Source organism: Molossus molossus, unplaced genomic scaffold (assembly GCF_014108415.1).
Source record: "Molossus molossus isolate mMolMol1 unplaced genomic scaffold, mMolMol1.p scaffold_m16_p_1, whole genome shotgun sequence".
Lineage (NCBI taxonomy): Eukaryota > Metazoa > Chordata > Mammalia > Chiroptera > Molossidae > Molossus > Molossus molossus.
The window spans coordinates 144,337,736-144,360,615 of record NW_023425344.1 but is presented as its reverse complement, the minus strand read 5'-3'; the positions used below and the strand labels follow the sequence as shown (position 1 = coordinate 144,360,615).

At 36.8% G+C, this 22,880-nt stretch overlaps 1 protein-coding gene across 4 annotated transcripts in view; it reads right to left on the bottom strand.

Moving 5' to 3' along the window:
- Window positions 1–22,880, bottom strand: part of MINDY3 (MINDY lysine 48 deubiquitinase 3) — a 125,864-nt gene that overhangs the window by 20,822 nt on the left and 82,162 nt on the right. For all 4 annotated transcript variants that reach the window (XM_036255940.1, XM_036255924.1, XM_036255913.1 and 1 more), the window contains one exon: window positions 9,962–10,034. In XM_036255940.1, the coding sequence (XP_036111833.1) occupies window positions 9,962–10,034 (73 nt within the window). The remainder of the gene's footprint in view (window positions 1–9,961; window positions 10,035–22,880) is intronic.

Sequence of the window (22,880 nt, the reverse complement as noted above, 5' to 3'; positions counted from 1 at the left end):
CTCTCTCTCTCCCTTCCTCTCTCTCCCTCCCACTCTATCTATACAAAAAATGGAAAAATATCCTCGGGTGAGGATAAAAAAAAAAAAATTTTAATAAAAAAAAAAAAATCATAAAAATGCCTCAATTAAGTTTCACACATTCACCAGCATATTCAAGTGTCGTAGAAGGCTTTTGTTCTTCCAGAGTGAGGAAATGCACCATGTTATTTGTGTGATTCCTTTTGAGTCACACTTTCCACAGCTTTAATTTAGCTTCAAAGGATTTCACATTTGGAAGCAGGGAGCTGAGAAGCTGGTTAGAGCTCTGCAGCTTCATGTTCAGCTCTGAGAGGTACTTGGTAATGTCCACTGTGATCGCTGAATCACACAGCCACTTGATGTCTTTGAGTTCTCTGAGAAGTTTTCCCTTCATCTCCATGAACTGCTTGACTTCATCCCTCATTTCGTAAAACCTGGAGTATGTTCTTGACTCAGCCATCATACTTCACAGTGATAAACAAGATCACGGTACTCAGAGTTATGAACATTCAGTAATTCCTTAAACTGGTGGCTGTTAAACCCTGTGCTTCTGAGAAAACTGATGCATGACACTACTATTGACATCACACTGTTGAGCTGCAACAACTGTGCCCAGAGACGTTCTTGGTGTATGATGCAGTGGCATATAATTAAATCACTTGGATCAAGACTGAGATGATTCAGTTCTTTCTTGACATATGCAATTAACCCTTTTTGTGAGCGGACCATGGCTGGAGCTCCATCTATAGTAAGATCACTTAAATGTCAGCTCAAGTTTTTCATTGATAAAACAAGTCTCTCGCCCTGGCCGGTTTGGCTCAGCGGTTGGAGCGTCTGCCTGCGGTCCGGAGAGACCCGGGTTCGGCTCCCGCTAAGGGCACGTACCTCGGTTGCAGTTTGTCCCCGGCCCTGGTTGGTCGTGCGGGTGGCAGCCACTCGATGTGTCCCTTCACATCGATGTTTCTCTCTCTCTCTCTCTCCCTCCTGCTCTATCTGAACAAAAAATGGAAAAATGTCCTCGGGTGAGGATAAAAAAAAAAAAGAAAACAAGTCTCTCATGTCCTCACCATGCATGGTTTCCAATGACAGCAGTTCTTCTCATGTGTCAAACTCTGAAGTTATCCCATGAACAAAAATGGCCAGTTGGGCAATATTTGTTATGTCTGTTGTCTCGTCACAAGCCAGACACAAAACATGGAAATCTTCTGCAGAATCCCTCAGTGTTTACAGTATCTCGTGCTAAATCAGTGATCCATTCTGAGACGGTTCTCCAAGACAAACCAACACTCTGAAACAGTTCTACTCTGTCTGGTGCTAACAACTCCAGAGCAGCCACCATGCAGTCTTTCACAAACTCTCCCTCTACATGAGGTCTCAGCTTCTTTGTAATTAGTTCACTCACTACATAATTCGTCTGAATAAGGTCTGCCACGAGGCCTACTGAAAGCAGCTTGTTGTGATCCCAAACTCCACTGAAGAGCATTGATTTTATCCAGACACGTTTGGCCATCAAATTCATTGAGTTTAGCATGTTTTGAGCTATAATGACGCTCCAGATTGGTTTTTTCATTACTGCTAACGCATCACCACAAACTAGGCACACAGGTTTGCCTCTGACTTTAAAAAAATCAGTTGTCATTTCTCTTAGAAAGATCAACACTCTGCATCAACTTTTCTTTGTAGTTGCCATTTGTAGGATGTCACATCACTTAAGTTTTAATAACTATCCAATATATGTGTCACCAGTGACATAAGTATTTTACTCTGATCGCTGTTCTAATCCTGCGTCTTGGACTTGGAACAATATAGCCAACATTCGTATCACTGACTCTTGAGGTCTTTTCTGTGTACTGTAATTTCCTTAATCTTCATCTAAGATTCAGTTTTTGCAAAGACTGTTGATTGTGGACATGTGGATAAAGGTTAGAAAGGAGGTATCATCTGGGTTGACAAGTTGACAACATCATCATCAATCATCAGAGGCAAGGTCATCAATATCCTGAGGAATCATCTCGTAACGTCACCACCAGATCGCCGTAGTTTTGCCACAGTGTGTTAACACTTTTAAAACGTGTAGTACACTCCCAGCCTGTTTGGCACTGACTATCCTCTGAGTCACCGAAATATAGGCAGACAGGCCTAGGGCAGCCGATGAGAAGCATACACATCTGTCCTGTCATGTACTTGTATGTGTCCTGTCTATCCTGTAATGGACGTTCCTTGCTTGTCCCTCAAAATTTGTTCTTATTATGATTCACTTATAATATAATATAAATTTATGTTGCTATGAAAAAACTCCTAGATTTCATTGAATTTCAAGTCCCATCCATGGTTGCCTTGGCAGGGTCAGACCAAATGATTGCGAGGGCCTATAGCCTATGGGCCAGACATTCCCCACCCCTGGACTAGGTCTTGAAAGTTATCATGAAAAGAGAAGAATTTTCTAATTATGTATGGTGATGATAGAGAACTAAACTTATTGTGGAAATCATTCCATAATATATAAAAATATCGAATCATTATGTTGGACACCTGAAACTAACATAACATTATATATTAATTATACCTTAAGTAAAACAAAAATATTCTAATCGTGTAATGGTGGTGTATAAATCACTTTGAACACTAGCATATAGATTCACAGACAAAAGTATTAAAAATAACTATAGCTACAATATTATTTTAATGGATACACAATATATAGAGATATATATTGGGATAGTAAAATAAATTATAGGGGGAATGGAAATAAACAGGTAGAACTTTCTGATATAACTGATGTTGTTATCAGCTTAAAGTTCACAATTATAACCAGATACATAATTAAAGTTACATGTTTAACCACAGTCAAAATCATTAATAGATACAAAATGATAAAAATAAAATAATCAAAGCATAACACTAAAAAAAATCATCAAGTCAACAAAGACAGCAAGAAAAGAAGAAAGGAACTACAGAACTACAAATCAATCACAAAGCAATTATAAAAAATAAGTCTTTACTTATCTAAATGTAAATGGGTTAAGCTCTCCAGTTAAAAGACATAGTGTGGCTGAATGGATAAAAAAAAACAAAACCCAAATTCATGCTGCCTGAAAGAGACTGACTCAAGCTTTAAGCATACTCACAGGCTAAATGTGAAGGGATTATTCCATGCAAATGAAACCAAGAGAGTGCAGGGGTAGCTATAATTATACCAAACAAAATGGACTTTATGTCAGAAACTGTAACCAAAGTAAAAAAAATGCCATTACATAATGATAAAGGGATTAATACATCAAGAGAAAATGACAGCTATAAACACATATGTAAGAGAAGGTAAAATGGCGGCGGAGTGAATGGAAGCTACACAGATGATCTCCCAGGACCAAACAAGAATTACAACTAAAATAAAGACAAATCCACAGAAAAAAGCAACATTAAAGCAGCGGAACAGGACCATATAACCAGGGACACTGGTTATATGGTAGGATATGCGAAGGCACAAGAGGGTGGCGGGCTGGGAGCCCACGGACAGCAGTAGTCTTAGCTGCAAGCAGCACCCTTGGGGAATAAAGACCAAGCCCGCTCCACAGCACAGAGAGCCTGGACACAGCGCCAAAATGGCCACAGCCACTCACCTGGGGGCTACAGCAGAGGGAGGGAAGGCTGGTCTGGAACTCTGTGGGGACACACGGGATTTGGAGGGCACTCAGAGTTTTGGCTGAGTTGTGGCCAAAAAGGACCTGGCTAGTTTGCTCCTTCTCAGAGGTGTGGAAAAAAGCAGCAGCCCCTCCCTCGGAAATTCAGCTTTTTCCAGGTGAGGCAAAGAAATGCAAATTCAGGTTCATTAACTACTAGCATTTATCTCACCCTCTGGAAATCCTCTTACACAGAACACCAGGGCTACATTCCAAAGCACTGAGTAACTGAGGCTACTAGCCTCCAGGCAAAAAGCTAGAGGATACCTGAACCTTTGCTGGGCTTGCAAATCTACCCAGGAAAGTAAGACTGGACAGTGGTGTTTAACGTGGGCCCACCCAGGTTCATCCCAACCCACTAGATGGAGCCACAAACAGCAGAACACAAATACCCACAGGGAAAACTTGGTAGGCTCCAAAACCCACTGAGATAGCCAAAATGGTGAAACAAAGAAACAAATCCCAAATAAAAGAACAAGAGAACTCTATCGAAGATGAGATCAATGAAATGCGGCTAAGCAAATTATCAGAGGTAGAGTTCAGAGCCATGATCTTGAGGAAGCTCAACAGGATGAGTAAGGACATCAGCACCATGAGTAAAGATACAGAAACATTAAAAACCAACCAAGTGGAAATGAAGAATGATGTAGCACATTGGAAGAACACATTGGAAGAAATAACCAGCAGAGAAGCTGAGGACCAGATCAGTGAATTAGAAGACAGGGTAGAAAAAAAAATTAAAAATCAGGAAGATAGCTTAAGAGAACTGTGGGACAACTGGAAATGTAATAACATTCGCATCATAGAAGTCCCCAAAGAGGAAGAAAATGGGCAATGGTATGAGAATATATTTCAAGAAAGAGTGACCGAAAACTTTCTTAACTTGGTGAAGAAAGAAGGCATTCAAGTTCAAGAAGAACCCAAACAGGCCCACACCAACACACATAATAATTAAAATGCCAAAAATTAAAGACAGAGAGAATCCTAAAAGAAGCAAGAGATAAGCAACAGGTTACCTACAAAGAAACCCCCATAAGGCTATAAGCTGGCTTCTCAACAGAAACACTACAGGCCAGAAGGGAGTGGCATGAAGTAATCAAGGTCCTGAAAAACAAGAATATGAACCCAAGACTACTCTATCCAGCAACACTATTATTCAAAATAGAAGGTCAAATAAAGAGCATCCCAGACAAAAAACAAAGGCTAAGGGAATATATTAACACCAAACCAGCACTGCAAGTTATGCTAAAAGGAATGCTGTAATTAGTAGAAGATATAAGAAGAAAAATAGAACCACACTCAACAAAAATGGTAATAAATAAGTACATATCAATAATATCCTTAAATGTAAATGGTTTGAATGCTCCGACAAAAAGACAGAGTACTTGACTGAATGAGAAAGCACGACTCACATATATGTTGTTTACAAAAGACCCACCTCACAACAAAAGACTCACATAGGTTGAAAGTGAAGGAATGGAAAAAAATCTTTCAAGCAAACAGAAAGCAAAAAAAAGAGCTGGGATAGCAATACTCATATCTGATAACGTGATTTGAAAATGAAGGCCATAACTAGAGACAAAGTAGGCAACTACATAATATTGAAAGGATCTATCTAACAGGAAGATATAACCTTGGTAAAGATATATGCATGCAATATAGGAGCACCAAAATATATTTAAAATCTTCTGGAGTACTTCAAAGGAGAAATCAACAGCAACACAATCATAGCACGGGACTTCAACACCCCCCTAAACATCACTGGATAGATCATCTAGACAAAAAATTAACCAGAAAACAACACAGACTTTAAATGAAGCACTAGATCAAATGAATTTAACAGATATCTACAGAGAATTACACCCCAAAACTGCAGAATTCACATTCTTCTCAAGTGCACATGGGACATTCTCAAAGACAGACCACATGTTAGGGCACAAACTAAGTCTCTACACGTTCAAGAAGATTGAAATCATATCAAGCATCTTCTCAGATCACAATGGCATGAAACTAGAAATCAATTGCAAGAAGAACATGCAAAGACATTTGAAAACATGGAGGCTAAATAGCCTGTAATTGAACAATAAATGGGTTACCATGGAGATCAAGGAAGAAATTTTAAAATTCCTAGAAACCAATGAAAATCAACACACAACAACACAAAATCTATGGGAAGCAGTGAAAGCAGTTCTGAGAGGGAAGTTCATAGCACTACAGATCTACCTCAAGAAACAGGAAAAATTTCTAATTGACTATCTAACCTCACAATTTAAAGAACTAGAAAGCAAACAAAAAGAAAACCCAAGAGCAAGAAAAAGGAAGGAAATAGTAACAATCAGAGCAGAAATAAATGACATGGAAACCAAAAAATCAATTCAAGGAATCAATGAAACAAAGAGCTGGTTCTTTGAAAAGATAAACAAGATTGATGGACCCTTAGCTAGACACACCAAGAAACAAGGAGAGAGAACCCAAGTACACAAAATCAGAAATGAAAGAAAAGAAGTAATAATTGACACCACAGAAATACAAAGGATTGTTAACAAATATTATGAACAATTATACGGCAATAAATTCGACAATCTAAGTAAAATGGACAAATTTCTAGAAATACAGTCTCCCAAAACTGAACTGGGAAGAGACAGAATACATGAACAGACCATAACAACAAAAGAAGTTGAAGATGTAATCAAGACTCTTCCAGCAAACGAAAGCCCAGGCCCGGACAGCTTCATGGGGAAATTTTACCCAATAATCAAAGAAGAATTAATACCCATTATCCTCAAACTATTTCAAAAAATTCAAGAAGGAGGAAGACTTCCAAACTCGTTTTATGAGGCCAGCATAATTCTAATTCCAAAACCAGAAAAAGACACTAAAGAGAAAAAAAAAAAACACTGTAGGCCAATATCCCTGATGAACATAGATGCCAAAATCCTGTACAAAATACTAGCAAATCGAATCCAGCAATACATCAAAAAAAGTATTCACCATGACTAAGTGGGATTCATCCCAGGGATGCAAGGCTGGTACAATATTCATAAATCAATAAATGTGATACACCACATAAACAAAATGAAAGATAAAAATCATATGATCATCTCAATAGACGCTGAAAAAGCATTCGACAAATTCCAGCACCCATTTCTGATAAAAATGCTCAGCAATCTGGGAATAAAGGGATCATATATCGACATAACAAAGACCATATATGAAAGACCTACAGCCAATATCATACTCAATGAGCAAAAACTAAAAGCATTCCCTTAAGAACAGGAACAAGACAAGGATGCCCACTTTCGCCACTCTTATTTAACATAGTACTGGAAGTCGTAGCCACAACAATCAGACAGGAAGAAAAAATAAAAGGGATCCAAATCGAAAAGGAGGAAGTGAAACTGTCATTATTCGCAGATGACATGATACTATATGTAGAAAACCCCAAAGACTCCATAAAAAATTTACTAGACTTAATACATGAATTTGGCAAAGTAGCAGGATACAAAATTAACGTCAAGAAATCGATGGCATTCTTTTTTTTTTTTTTTTTAATCCTCACCCGAGGACATTTTTCGATATTTTGTTCAGATAGAGTGGGAGGGGGAGAGAGAGAGAGAGAGAGAAACATCGACGTGAAAGGGACACATCGAGTGGTTGCCACCCGTACAACCCAACCAGGGCCGGGGACAAACTGCAACCGAGGTACATGCCCTTAGCGGGAACCGAACCCAGGTCTCTCCAGACCGCAGGCCAACGCTCTAACCGCTGAGCCAAACCGGCCAGGGCTCGATGGCATTCTTATACACCAATGATGAGCTCACAGAAAAGATAAAGTAAAAAAACAATCCCATTTACCATTGCAGCAAAAAAACTAAGATACCTAGGAATAAACTTAACCAAAGAAATAAAGGACCTATTTGCAGAAAACTACAGGTCATTGAAAAAAGGAAATAGAGGAAGATATTAAAAAGTGGAAGCACATACCCTGTTCATGGATTGGAAGAATTAACATCATTAAAATGTCCATACTACCCAAAGCAATCTATAGTTTCAATGCAATCCCCATAAAAAATACCAACGACATAATTCACAGAACTAGAACAAATACTTCAAAGGTTCATATGGAACAGCAATATTGAAAAAGAAGAACAAAGTTGAAGGGATCACATTACCAGATTTCAGTTAAACTACAAAACCACTGTTATCAAAACAGCCTGGTACTGGTACAAGAACAGTAGATAGATCAATGGAATAGAATACAGAACACAGAAATGTACCCCAGACAATATGCTCAATTAATATTTCACAAAGATGGCAAAAGCATACAGTGGAGTAAAAACAACCTCTTTAATAAATGGTGTTGGGGCCCTGGCCAGTTTGGCTCAGCGGTTGGAACATTGGCCTGCGGTCTGGAGAGACCGGGGTTCGGTTCCCGCTAGGGGCGCGTACCTTGGTTGCAGTTTATCCCCAGCCCTGGTTGGGTCGTGCGGGTGGCAACCACTCGATGTGTCCCTTTCACATCGATGTTTCTCTCTCTCTCTCTCTCTCCCTCCTACTCTATCTGAACAAAATGTCAAAAAATGTCCTCAGGTGAGGATATAAAAAAAAAAGGCATCTAAAATAAATGGTGTTGGGAAAGTCAGATAGCTACATGCAAAAAAATAAAATTAGACCATCAACTTACATCATAGCCAGAATAAACCAAAATGGATAAAAGACTTAAATGTGACTCATGAATCCATAAAAATCCTAGAAGAAAACATAGGCATCAAATTTCAATCATCATATGCAGCAGAATTTTCACTGATATATCACCTAAGGCAACAGAATCAAAGAAGAAAATGAACACACGGGACTACATCAAACTCAAAAGCTTCTGCACAGCAAAAGAAACCACCACCAAATTAGAAAGGCAACCCACTCTATGGGACAGCATAATTGCCAATGATACATCAGCTCAGGGGTTAATTTCCAATATATATAGAGTGCTCATACAACTCAACAAAAGACAAAATAACCAATTAAAATATAGGCAGAGGACCTAAATAGACATCTCTCCAAACAGTACATACAAGTGGCTAAGAGACATATGAAGAAATGCTCAACATCACTAATCATCAGAGAGATGCAAATTTAAACAACAATGAGGTATCACCTCACACCTGTCAGAATGGCTGCCATCAACAAATCATTAAACAAGTGTTGACAAGCGTGTGGAGAAAAGGAGACTCTAGTACACTGCTGGTGGGAATGCAGACTGGTGCAGCCACTATGGAAAACAATATGGTGTTACCTCAAAAAATTAAAAATTGTATTGCCATTTGACCCAGTGATCCCACTTCTAGGAATATACCCAAAGAAGCCTGAAACACCAATCAGAAAGAATATATGCACCCCCATGTTTGTAGCAGCACTATTTACAATAGCTAAGATCTGGAAACAACCCAAGTGTCCATCAGTAGACGAATGGATAAAAAAGCTGTGGTACATATACACAATGGAGTACTACACAGCTTTAAGAAAGAAAGATCTCTTATCCTTTGAGACGACATGAAGGGACCTGGAACGTATTGTACTAAGTGAAACAGCCAAGCAGAGAAAGACAAATATCACATGATCTCTCTTATTTGTGGAATATAATGAACATAACAGTCTGAGGAATTGGGTAGACCCAGAGACATGGAAGTAGGGTACAGACTGACAACCCTCCGAAGAGGGAGTGGTGGGGGGAAGAAAGAGATAAACCACAGAACTTATATGCATGTACACATAACCGATGGACACGGACAACAAAGCTGGGTATGGTATAGGGGAGATGGGGAGGAGGGTGTCAATAGGGAAAAAAAGGAGAAACATCTGTAACAAAAATAAATTAATAAAAATTAAAAAATTCTTGAAGAGCTGTTTATTTAACAAATAAATGAAAAAGGAAGGAAATGACTTAATTTTTAAAGACCTTATTATAAGGTGGTATTTTCCTATTTAACACTGACTGTAAAAAGTTAAGATTCAAGTAACCACAATTCGGTACCCTAAGAAACATGAAAACCTCATACCATGTCAGAACTGGATGAGCACTTAAGTATCCTTTGTTGTTTCCATTTTCACACTTCCCATTTAAAATGTTCAAGAAATGCAACCTATGTTCACTCAATAATCCAACAACTCTTGTGAATAAAACTCAGGTAAATATCAACCTATTTCAAATATATAAAGATATAAAATATAGAATCAATATTAATAAAATAATAAAATCTTTTTACCTTCTGGATCATAGGTTTGAAAAACTCTCCTGGCTTGTTCTGAAGGAGCCTCAGGGGCAACCAAAGCCATATCCTGAAAAGATAAAAAGCATGCCATTCAGTTACAATATCATGACATTAAAAATAAGCAAAACAAGTTACTAGGCTAGGGTGAAAAAATGATGACATTTGAAGACAGAAGACCTGGAATTATAGTTATATCATAGATTGGTGACTAAACAGATCACAAACTCTCTGGGCCTTAAAAAGTGTGAATAATTCTTCAACTAGAGAAAACTGTTGTGAGATAAACTTGCAAAGCTTTACATAAAAACACTTAAAGTCTAATATTATATAGGTAATTACTATAAAAATACAATCTGCAAAAATTAATGACTTATACATTTGCTTTATATTATTGTCCAAGCCAGAAGAGATATTAATTAATATAACTTAAAATATACTCTAGTTTTCAAATATTTGAAAATAAAATCCAGAGATATATGCTAGCAAACAATTACACAGCAATGCATTTGAAATTTATTACTTTAGTGAGCATGCTCTATCAAATCTAGCCACAGGTCAACAATCAAGTTCTACATGTCCAGAATTTTAATTTTTCCTAACTCCAAGGAAATATTGAAGAGGAAGAATGACTGTTCCCCATACAACTAATTATCTATCATGACTAATTTCTTTACACAATAATCAATATTATAATTTATGAAAAATAAGCATAGAATTCAGTGTTACTTTGGATTCTTCACAAAACTTTACTCCACATATTTAAACTGTTACAAAGTTTTACTACTTGACTGACATTAATCTAGAGTCCAGGCTCTAGAAGTTTTCCTCTATTCACAGCTACAGTTTAAGGCTTTGACTATACTTGTGTTCACTCTGACAAACCTCATGAGAGAACAAGTTCCCAAGTATCCCTTTTACCATCTTTAATCTTTTTAAAGATGTCGTGAGGTATAAATAATATATAAACTGAAAATGCTGTTCCTCTATAGAGCAAATTTTTATTTAAAATGTTGTAATTAACTTTTGTCCTAATCAGCCTACCTTTACCTCAGTGACGAAGGAACATACTGTAGAACTCAATTAGTGTAGTTCTCACCCAACCACAAGACTAACTGCTTGCCCAACCTGAGCATCCTAATAATATGTTCAGCTTACATGGGAATATAAATCAAATGGGAATGGGAATCAAAATAAGGCAATCTATGCAAACTCTTACACATTTTTTACGTATTAAAAGATAAAGTAGCCCTGGCTGGTGTCGCTCAGTGGATAGAGCATTGCCCACGCACCAAAGGGTCTTGGGTTCGATTCCCAGTCAAGGGCACGAACCTGGGTTGTCTCTCTCCCACTGGTGTCTCTTTCTCTCCTCCCTTCCTCCCTCCCACTCTCTCTAAAAATCAATGAAACAAATATGCTCGGGTGAGGATTAAAAACAAAAAGTAAAAAAAAAAAAATTCTGTTATTTTATAACACAGTAAAATTCATCATATGTATTTATTTTCTATTTGCTATCCCTTAATAGCAACTTTTAGGGCCTTCTTTTCCTGCATTTTCATTATTATTTTGCAGAAAATATGCATGTTACATGACATGTTTTCATCTGGCCTTTCAATGTATTTCTGATTTTATGATCCAGTCCTTTATTGCTGGACACTTGGGTTGTATCTAATCTTTTGCTATTATAAACAATGTTGCACCAAATAAACCTGAACATGTGATTTCGTACATGTGCCATTTTATCTGTAGGACAGAACACCAGAGTAGGCTTGCTTGCTGGGTCAAAGGAAGAGTTCATTTATAATTGTGGTAAATAACTGCCAGATTCTTGGGTTGCGTTCGTTCATACACACAAAAAAATATAATTATAAAGTCAGTGTTTATTAAAATACATTTCATTTTCAAAATATAACAGAAACTACAGACACCCACTATACATTTTTGGGGACACCTTGTATATTATATGTCTTCCCCAAATGCTCTAACACTTATTAAACATACCTTCTTTTGGATACAACTGGTGATATAAAGGTGTCTTAATCATCTGAATAGGTTTTACAAAGAAGATATTTTTGTTCTCAATTGAAAGAGAAAACTCTAGCTAGAAGGAACAGAATCGTGAAAGGTAGGGAGATGTGAGTTAACACAGCATGTGGAGGAACTGCAAGAGTTGAAGAGGACTGTGAACTGTAAGAGAGAAAGTAGTTGGAGGGGAAACCAGCCTTTTTGCTGTTGTTAATCCTCACTGGAGGATTTATTTCCATTGATTTTTAGAGGGAGGGAGAGGAAGGGAGATAGAGAGGGAGGTGGAGGGAGAGACAGGGAGAGAAACATCGATGTGAGAGAGATACATCAATTGGTTGCCTTCCACACGACCCCGACAGGGGCCAGGGATTGAACCTGCAACCCTGGTAAGTACCCTTAACCAGGAATTGAAACCTTGACCCTTCAGTCTGTGGGCTCTAACTGTTCAGCCAAACCAGTCAGGGTGGGAAATCAGCTTTAATGGAAGAATGAATTTGATTTTGAACATTCAGAGGTCATGGTTAAACATCCAAGTAGAGCACATGGAATTGTTTTTTAACCATTTTTTATTTTTTCAATTAGTTGACATTTAGTATATTTTATATTGGTTTCAGGTGTACAGCCTACTGTACAGGTTAGACATTAATGGAGTTATCTTTTTTTTTAATCCTCACCTGGGAACATTTTTGCATTTATCTTGAGATAGAGCAGGAGGAAGAGAGAAACATCGATGTGAAAGAGACACATCGACTGGCTGCCACCAAAACAACCCCATGGGGCTGGGGACAAACTGCAACCAAGGTACATGCCCTTAGTGGAAACTGAACCCGGGACTCTGGTCCGCCGGCTGACGCTCTAACCGCTGAGCCAAACTGGCCAGGGCTATGGAGTTATCTTAATGCCTAGCACACGATGAACACTCCATGGTTGACGGTTGTTTCTTCTTATAGGCTATAGAACTAGGATGTGTACACGGGAGGAGATGAGGGCAGGAGAACCTACCAGGTAAGATAATGAAACAGATGGAAGCAGATTACTTCAAAGACGTCAGAACAGAGTACTTCTGAGAAGGAATTTAGATAACTTATTGGCTGAAGTTTAGAAGTTTGAAACAAGTATCTCAAAATCCTGTATGTGAGGGAAAAATTAAAAACCTATATGTGAACTACCTAAACAGAAATTCCTTTTTAACTCCCAAAATACAAAGCAGTGATACTGGTCAGGTTCCATGTCATAAAACCATCAACTATGACTGTCATTGCTAATAAAGCAAATTGTGTGTTGAATGATTTAAAAAAATCTTGCTTTGCTCCCTTGGTCTCAGTGATATACTAATAGCTATTTGCTAAACTCCTTAGAAATTAACTGTTCTTAATCATCCCACTTATTTTAAGATGTGTTTATATTACAGGGTAGGAGGAGGGAAAAGAAAAGTACAGCATTAAAAAAAAAAAGATGACTCAATTCTAATAAACACATTCCAAAAGTTTTAATCTACATATCAAAACCAGTAGTCTTCTACATTGATTATTGTGTTGCTTATTTTAAGTACTTAAAATGCTTTTTTAGATTACTGTAGAAAACAATCTTAGTTAAAACTTGTTTAATTATATGTTTAAATGTTTCTAGATGAAATAAAAGTCACAAAACCAAGTTGTATTCCCATTAAAGTATTTTATGCTGAACTCCCTTAAACTTTCCAATTTGATTTAAAATTACAAACTCCAACCAATTTATTTCATTTAAGCACTTCTGAACAAGGTTCCTAGTTTAAAGATCTATGGCAGAATGATCTATGTAGCAAATTTGGTAGTAAATTAATATTAAATTTGCTTCGTATTTGCATAGTAAGATTGAACAGCAAGTATAGGATTCCATTCAACTGTGAGAGTCCTTTGCAATCTTAAGCAAAATATTTTAGTGAGAAATACAATGGCTATGTTTTTTCTCACTGCACATAAAAAATTATTTAATTATAAAGGATAAAGTAAAATATAATTTTCATGTAATAACTATAAATGTGAAGAACAATATGAAGAAAAGGATTCTAACCCTGATTTCCCATTTCCAAGGCTTAATATAGCCAGACCTTTTAGATTATATATTTAATATATTTTCACCATATACCTCTTTAAATACCATCAAGAATATTCGATGGTAGAGAAAGACCTAATCTGTACATTTAAGGTCACAATCTAATGGAAAAGAAAAAAATTATGCTACTATATGCTTATTTCCATGAATATCTTAAGAAAATTACCTTCTAAAAAAAAAAGTCAAGCCTAGCTGGTGTGGCTCATTGGACTGAGCGTTGTCCCATTGACTGAGAGGTCCTGGTTCAATTCCCAGTCAGTGCACATGCCCAGGTTTGGGGCTCAATCCCCAGTGGGGGGCATGCAGGAGGCAGTCAATCGAGGTATGTTTCACATCCATGTTTCTGTCTTTATTTCCCTTCCTCTCTAAAAAAAAAAAATCAATAAAAATGTATTTTTCCCCTATGAAGCCTGAAACACCAATCAGAAAGAATATATGTACCCCCATGTTTGTAGCAGCACTATTTACAATAGCTAAGATCTGGAAACAGCCCAAATGTCCATCAGTAGACAAATGGATAAAAAAAAAGCTGTGGTACATTTACACAATGGAGTATTATGCAGCTGTAAGAAAGAAAGATCTCTTATCCTTTGAGACGACATGGGGGGGGCGGGGACCTGGAGAGTATTATCCTAAGCAAAACAAGCCAAGCATAGAAAGACAAATATCACATGATCTCACTTATTTGTGGAATATAATGAACATAACAGTCTGAGGAACGGGGTAGTCCTAGAGACATGGAAGTGGGGTACAGACTGACAATACCCAGGAAAGGAAGTGGGGGGAAAGAAAATCCACAGAACTTATATGCATGTATACATGAACAATGGACATAGACAACAAAGCTGGGGACAGGGTGGGGAGGGTGGAGGAGGGGGCATCAGTGGGGGGAAAAGGAGAAACATCTGTAACAAAAATAAATTAATTTTTTTAAAGTATTTTTTTAAGTAAAAATACATGAATCCCCCACCCTAAAAGAACTTGTTGAGTTATAATTAAAGACTCCAAAGATGTAATTCCAAGTTATCTAAGTCATCAAGGATGCGTGTAAGCATTTTGTATTTTTCATCACTAACTGTAGTACTTAGAAGAAATTTTCAATGTGTACTGTACCTGAAACTCTTTTAGGTACCCCACTAGGAAAAGATCCTAAACATAGAGTCAAATATTCAAATACTGTTTTAATTAGCTATTTAAACTCTGATTTACCATCAAAATCATTTTTACTATAAAAGTAGTTCTCCACATTATCCAAATATAATCAGAAGCTTTTATTAGAGGAATGCTAAAGCAAATAATTTCAATTCAACCAATTTACTGGTCAACAGGGATTGCTAGACAATATAGCTTTTAAAATTATCTAGCTTCACCCAACTTTCCTAAGTTGACAAAGTGCTCCAGAAGAGAATAGGGAACACACACGAACACACACACACACCCGAGCTGAAATGGGACTATCTAATAACCTATAGTCATGAAACAAATATCTTTGTTATGTAGCACTGTCTGTACTATCAGTATAATTATTCACTGTTCACCTTAAACCTTTTAAAATGCTGAAACACTAGCTAACCTTCTAAACATCTACTTAAGTATAAGGAAGTTTTGTGTTCAGTTTGTTGGCTAGGTATAAGTAATTAACTACTGGGAAGGTATTTAAAGTTTATTCACTATACTTTTCATCATTATCGAGAGCAATCTGCTGTCATGAGTAATAAAAAAAATTCTGAGAGCCTTATCTAACTTCAGGAATGATCCCACATATATAAATTACATTTTAGCTTGCACATGACATTTTATGTGCTATTAGGAGCCCTTCCAAAAAAAATTAAGTTAACTAGTATGTAAATTACCTTTAAGCTTTAAGTAAAATTTCACTAAATCACTTTATGTTACATTTTGACTCTTTACTAACTATACTTGTGAAAGTAATTTGAGAACTACTATCAAATGATTGCTTTAAAAATTACCAGAATGTTCTCAAGTGTATCATGTTCTTCAGTGCCAAAGTTAGACACAGAGTTCAGCTAATGCCATCAATTCAAAGTAGGTAGGACAATGTGTTTTTTTTTCCTTACTCTTCCATTATTTTCCAAACAATGTGCAAAAGTTCCAGGCTATCTCCACAACAGCCTACTGCTATGTGGTGTCAATTTGTGTTCTAGCAGCAGAGAAGTGAGGGTAAAAAACAAAGAAACCCTGGCTGGTGTGGTTCAGTGGTTAGAACGTTGGCCCACAGACCAGACAGTCCTGGGTTCGGTTCCCACTAAGGGCACGTACCTCGGTTGGAGTTTGTCCTGGCCCCAGCTGGGGTTGTGTGGGTGGCAACCACTCAATGTGTCTCTCTCACATCAATGTTTCTCTCTTTTCCTCCCTCTGTCCTTCCCACTCTATCTGAAGATAAATGCAAAAATGTCCTCAGGTGAGGATTTTAAAAAAACCATAAAGGAAAGCCCTTCAAGGATCTCTCTCCATAAAAACATAAACTCTAAATGTACAACTGGAAATAAGGAAGTGGGAGGAAAAGTCTCCAACAAAATGATTTAATATCATCATTACAATTATTAATACTAATAAATGAACTTCTTTTTCTCCCTATTACAGCATAACTGTACAATTCACTTTAACAATCCTTTCAGCCTTTCTCAGTTGGTTTCCACCAGAGAATTCATCTCTAAGGCCTAAGGTGTCCACTTGTGTAATGACTCTCCTACGCATATAGAATCACTTTCTGCGTTCTCTCGTTTATATGAAGAATTGGGCAGAGAGAAGCTATTAGCCTTTTAATGCCTGTATATCATTAAGAAAACAGCTTACACAAACCATTACTCTCTAGACACATGAACTCCTACATATTCAAGAAAAATGTGCCTTTTTTTAAGTGGTAAAAGTTAATACTGTACAATCACTGATGTAAAAATTAATCTGATAGTCCAAAAATTTCTCCTTATTTCTAGTAAAGATGCTTTATATCATTTGAATGAATATGAACTTTGTTAAATAGCCTGGACACAAAGTACCCAGGTGATAAATGGATTATAGATCTCAATTCCTTGAGCCTCCTTTCCTTGAAAGGAGATTATATATCACTGCTTGCTGCTTTGGGGACTGAAGTACCTCTCTGAGAGCAGGGTTTACTTCCTGGCCCCACTGACATCAGATCTGACTAGGTAACTTCTTTTGGCCAGAGAAATATAAGCAGAAGACATTAGTTCCTAAAAGAAGCTTTAAGTGCCATCTGTGGTTTTGCCAGGTGTCTTCTCTTCCCCTCTGCCAGAACTGTACATTCCTGTCAGGGGCTGCTCCTTCAGTCTACATGTTAGCATGAAGAAGGCACATAAGGCACACCTGCAACTAATGTGTAAATTAAGAGAGACATAAGTTTGGTACATGTGTTTGAAGAAGGGGGTATAATGGGAGCATCTGTGCCCCATATAGGCACAAAGAGGGCACACTGCTTACAGAGAACTTAAATACAACAAAACTGACTTTGTCAAATTCTTTTTTCTATCATCATCAGATGCAGGCAAATCTACACAATTTCATTGGCCAAACATCCCTCCTACCTGGGGTGAACTGCTCTCTTTGCCCACTTCTTGAATACTACTGTGTACATTCCTGAAATGTTAGGACTGTTTGTTTCTTCAGGAAGCTGGCAAAAGGAAATAAAGGTGACTATTCTGGCAGAAGCTTTATTTTGCTCGTGTCACATGTTGTGTATCTGCTATCTCCACAACAGCCCCCTGCTGTCCGACCATTTCTCCTCTTGCCTCTTCCCTCATGCTACCACTGACATTGGTTTTAACAATACAAGATGCATATAGGGGAATCTCCACATATATGAACTTTACGTGTTGCATATGAAAATAAATGCCTAAAAAGATTACTGAAATTGTAGCCCACACCATACTAGTAATTTAAGTTTTGCAGGTTTGGATTAGTATTAATGGAAAGTAAAGGACACCCTAACCCTACCTCCCCAGCCCCACAACAAATCCAAATCCCTTCTCTACTATTTTAAATAATGTTTGACTGAAAAAATAGTCACGGTACTCAAATTTCTAATAGTCTTAAGTTTTATTACAGCATTAGAGGGAAATTGATTAAGAAGGTTTCTAGCCTGGCTGGTGTGGCTCAGTAGATTGAGCGTCGTCCCATGAACCGAGAGATCCCAGTTCAACTCCCAGTCAGGGCACATGCCTGGGTTGCGGGCTCGATCCCCATTAAGGGATATGCAGGAGGCAGCCAGTTGATGTTTGTCTCTTGCATCAATGTTTCTATCTCTCTCTCCCTTCCTCTCTCTAAAAAAAAATCAATAAAAACATTTTTAAAAAATAGGTTTCTACTTCTATGAATATGCCTTGGATATCCATGTTTAGCCTTTCATATCAAGATTCACATGCAAACATAGCATAGTGAGATGGTTTGGGAATAAAGGACTATTCCATCTGGTCCTATATCTGATCCCAACCTCTGCTTCCATTTCAATCTTCTAGCACAACCGGTATGGATCCAGTCATACTGAACCAATTACTATCCTCCACATTTAGTATGAACTTTCACATTCCACATCTCTCGTCTTTTTGCTTCATCTTTTTCCAAGTCTAGAAAATAGGTCTCATCTCATATAAATCTAAAAGTTACCATGTCCTCTAATTCAAGTATCATCTCCTCTGTACCAACTTCTCCCTCTTCCAGTCTCTGTTCCACCCTGGTAAAATGACTTCTTTTTTGTTTTCCTAAGGGACAGAAGTAGTTAAAAGCTCAGGAGTCAGAAGGTTTGAGCATGAAGCCTGGCTTTAGTACTCACTAGCATGTAACTTTGGAGATACTACTTTTCACTGGCCTCAGACTATAAAATATAGATGGAAATGATACTTACCTCAGAGGGTGACTTTTAGGATTAAATGAGAAACTCATGTCAAATGCTTAGCATAGTGCCTGACACACAGAAAGCACTCAGGTGTGAACTTATCAATACTAATTCTAATGAAAACTTATGGACTTTACTCATGACAGAACACCTTTAGGCCCTCTATCAATGATATTTTACTTTGTTTAGACAATTATTTGCATTCTACTATAACAGAAAAATTATAAAAGATAAACTCAAAGGGAGAGAGACTACTTTCATTAAGCAGGTTGACATCACTGACATGATTGAGACAGTTAAGAAAAAAGAAAATAGAAAATTTATAAAAACCACATATAGAAACAGCTGCACAAGGGCATTCAGACAGTAGAAAGGGCAATTAATAAGAGCAAGTAATCTTCACTTTAAGGAGTCAAGAACATTTATACTACATTTTGAAAGATTTCTCCTTAAAATAATTAGAAATAAAAATAGTTTAAATATTATCATGGTAATCATAGGCATAAGCCTAGACATCTAATGATGGTTAGCCCCAAAGTTTACTAAGCAGTTAGGAAATAATTTGTGGGTAAAAATTCACAGATTTTTAATAATTCAAAAAATTGAAAGTTGTTAGTCTTTGTAGATGTCTACCCAAACTTTCCAAGTAGTTCAAATAACAGAAGATCAACTTTAGGATCCTTTGTCTAAAGTGGCTATTTTTAGGTTTGAAGATAGGTGTTAAAAGTCACATGACAAATTTATGATTTAAGCTATAAAAACAAGTACTTTAGCTTCTTAAATTAATTTTTCTGTAGTAGATAAAGCATGAAATCTAAACATATGAACAAACTCTAAAATTTAGTTAACATAAATGACTGGATGACTAACATGCGTTAATACATAGGAAAACTCTATTATAATATGCCCAACTGTGAATTTAATTGTATTCCAAGTCACATGACTTTTACCTAATAATTAAAGATACACAGAGGTGAATTTGCTTTATAACAAATAAAACCTACAAAGCATCATTTTCTTTAAATTGTGCTTACTTTATTTAAAATGTATTAATGGTAAAGTAGAACTGTCTGATTTTTAAACACCTAAAAAAAGGTCTCTAACAGTTAACAGCAGTATTCTTCCTAATGTTACACTAAAGAGTGATACAGAAAAGGAGCCTGCTTTGTGGAAAGAATTCTATCTAGACTCCCAGTAACAGATACCACTGAAAGAACAGTCAGCTCACTTAGGAACAGTTACATGTTCTGTTTCTCCTTCACTTTAAATTCAGTTTCTTTATATACTTTTGCATTTAAATAGTAATGTGTTCTCATGTATTCTTACCTGAAAAGAAAAACTGCTTTATCATAGGAAAGGTCAAAGGTGACACTCTGCACACACTTACAAAGAGTCCTTTTATAACCATAAAAGAGAATCAAAAAGGATGTAAAACTCATCTACCCAACTTCAAAAGAAAGTCTGAAATGGATTACCAAGGAAATTAGTCACTGATCTTTTGAAGATGAAACTAGATGCTATTAGGTAGGTTCCAACTATTTTCATATTGGATCAGCAGCTGCCACCCCACACAGATTCAAATGTACAATACAAACAAAAAAGGCAAATCTATTTTGCCTACCACTTTATACATAAAATTCTATTACTATTAATATCATATTTATATTTTCAAATTTAAAGCCCTCATCTTGAAATTGCACTAAAACTTAATTTCACAATTAGTTCCAATTCAAGAGGAAATTACAAAAGTGATCCAAATAACTTATTCTTAAAACCAAAGTATAAAAAAATGAAGACAAAAAAGTCAAAGGGAAGACAATTCAAAAAAGATAAATATTTAAATACAGCGTTTAGATTATTTAGGCATCTATGTCTCAAAATCATTCCTTTAACTTATGCAGGTGGTTTGCAAGTTTTCAACTAACCCCATCCAAAGCACATAGAATGATTTCTGAAGACACTGCCCGTGCTCACAGGGCACGCTGCCTACCAGTGTGCAAATCTGAAGTTTTAACCTGCCATAGCTTCGAACCTGCTTGGAAAATTTCCCACCCTACTCAATAGAAATTAAGTTCCCTTCTTTGAACAGGTTCATTTTCCTACTGCTTTTTACCTCCACATATCCTCTTATTAAAGGTTTCTGTGAGACACCTACTGCTTGATGACTCTGACTTCCTATAAGGTCTCTGCAGTTAGATTCTGTGCTATTCCCCTTTCAATAATAAGCATAAAACTTCCATTTACAGAGAGTAAGTTGTACATATTTCTTTCAACCATAATCCCTAATATACTTATGTCAAAGAGTACAGTATCAGCTTAGCTGTCTCACAGACACAGACACTTGATGAGATAAAAAAGAACACTTTGGGTCAGATAGAAAAATAAGATGATTTATAAAACAAGCTAGTTAGCCCGGCCAGTGTGGCTCAGTGGTTGAGCACTGACCCATGCACCAAAAGGTCACTAGTTCAATTCCTGGTCAGGGCACATGCCCAGGTTGTGGGCCCAATCTCCAGAGTGGGGGTATGCAGGAGGCGACCAACCAATGTTCTCTCTCATCGATGTTTCTATCTCTCTCTCCCTCTCCCTCCCTCTCTCTCTCTAAAAAAAAAAAAATTAATGAAAACTACTTTTAAAAAACTGCTAGTTAAATTTAAACACTTAAAGAAGGTAAGATAAAGAGGATGGTTATAGATGACTGACCTTTTACAACCTGTTCATAAAATTTTATTATTAAATTTTCTTTTCCAATTAATTTTCAAATAAAACTGAATTGTGAAAAGTCTCTTCTAATCCTACCAAATGTGTTCAGTAAATATCCATGGGTCAGGAAGAGGGTTTCAATAAATATAAAAAGTTAAGTCCTGAGCCACTGGGCATCTCAAATACAAAGTGATAACTTTATTAAGTAAATAGTTTGGCACTCAAATTTAAAATCATGAACTTAGTCTGGCTAGTGTGGCTCAGTGGACTGAGCGTTGCCCCACGGACTGAGAGCTCCCGGTTCAATTCCCCATCACGGCACACGCCCAGGTTGCAGGCTTGATCCCCAGGAGGGGGTAAGCATGAGGCAGCCAATCAATATTTCTCTCTCACACTGATGTTTCTATCTCTCTCCCTTCCTCTCTAAGAAATCAATAAAAATATATTAAAAAATAAAATAAAATCATAAACTTACTGCCTCTTTTTAAAAAATTATAATTACTTAGAGTCCTAAAAGTTAACTGTTCATTTAAAAAAAAAATACCAAAACAGATAGGTAATAAGTTATTTCACTAAATACAAATTTCTTATTCATCATCAAACTATGAATATAAATCTTAATATAACAGAGTATATAGTGTGACAATGCTTATTTATAAATACTCATCAAACTTTTTTTATTCATTAATCTGGAGAAAGAATCTGTATGTACGTGTTCAAGCTGATCAGGTGGAGAGCAAAGGCTGGTTCTTCTGTTTTTGCCTCCAGACCGGAATATTACATGCATTAACTGCTATCTCTTGATCTACTGAATTCTTATGATCTAGAACAACTTGGCACTATTAAGCCCCTTCTCCCCCTCATCAAGTACCAACATGGTTATATCACAATTTTTGGTGAGATAAATCTTCCCTCAGTGTTTTCTGCAATTTATTTGTTCAACAAAAATTTATTGAGCACCAACACTGCTTGGCACTGTTCTAGGCACTGGGAAATAATAAGAAACAAACCAGACAAAAAGCCTGCAGTCATGGAGCTTACCTAGTGAGAGGCACAGATAATATATAAAACAGATGAGCAAAATATAGTATGTATGTCGTGTCCAGAATATATTAAAAACCCCTACAATTCAATAACAAAAAGACAAAAGATCCAATTCAAAAATGGGCAAAAAACCTGAATAGATAGTTCTCCAAAGAAGATACAGAAATGGCCAAAGCA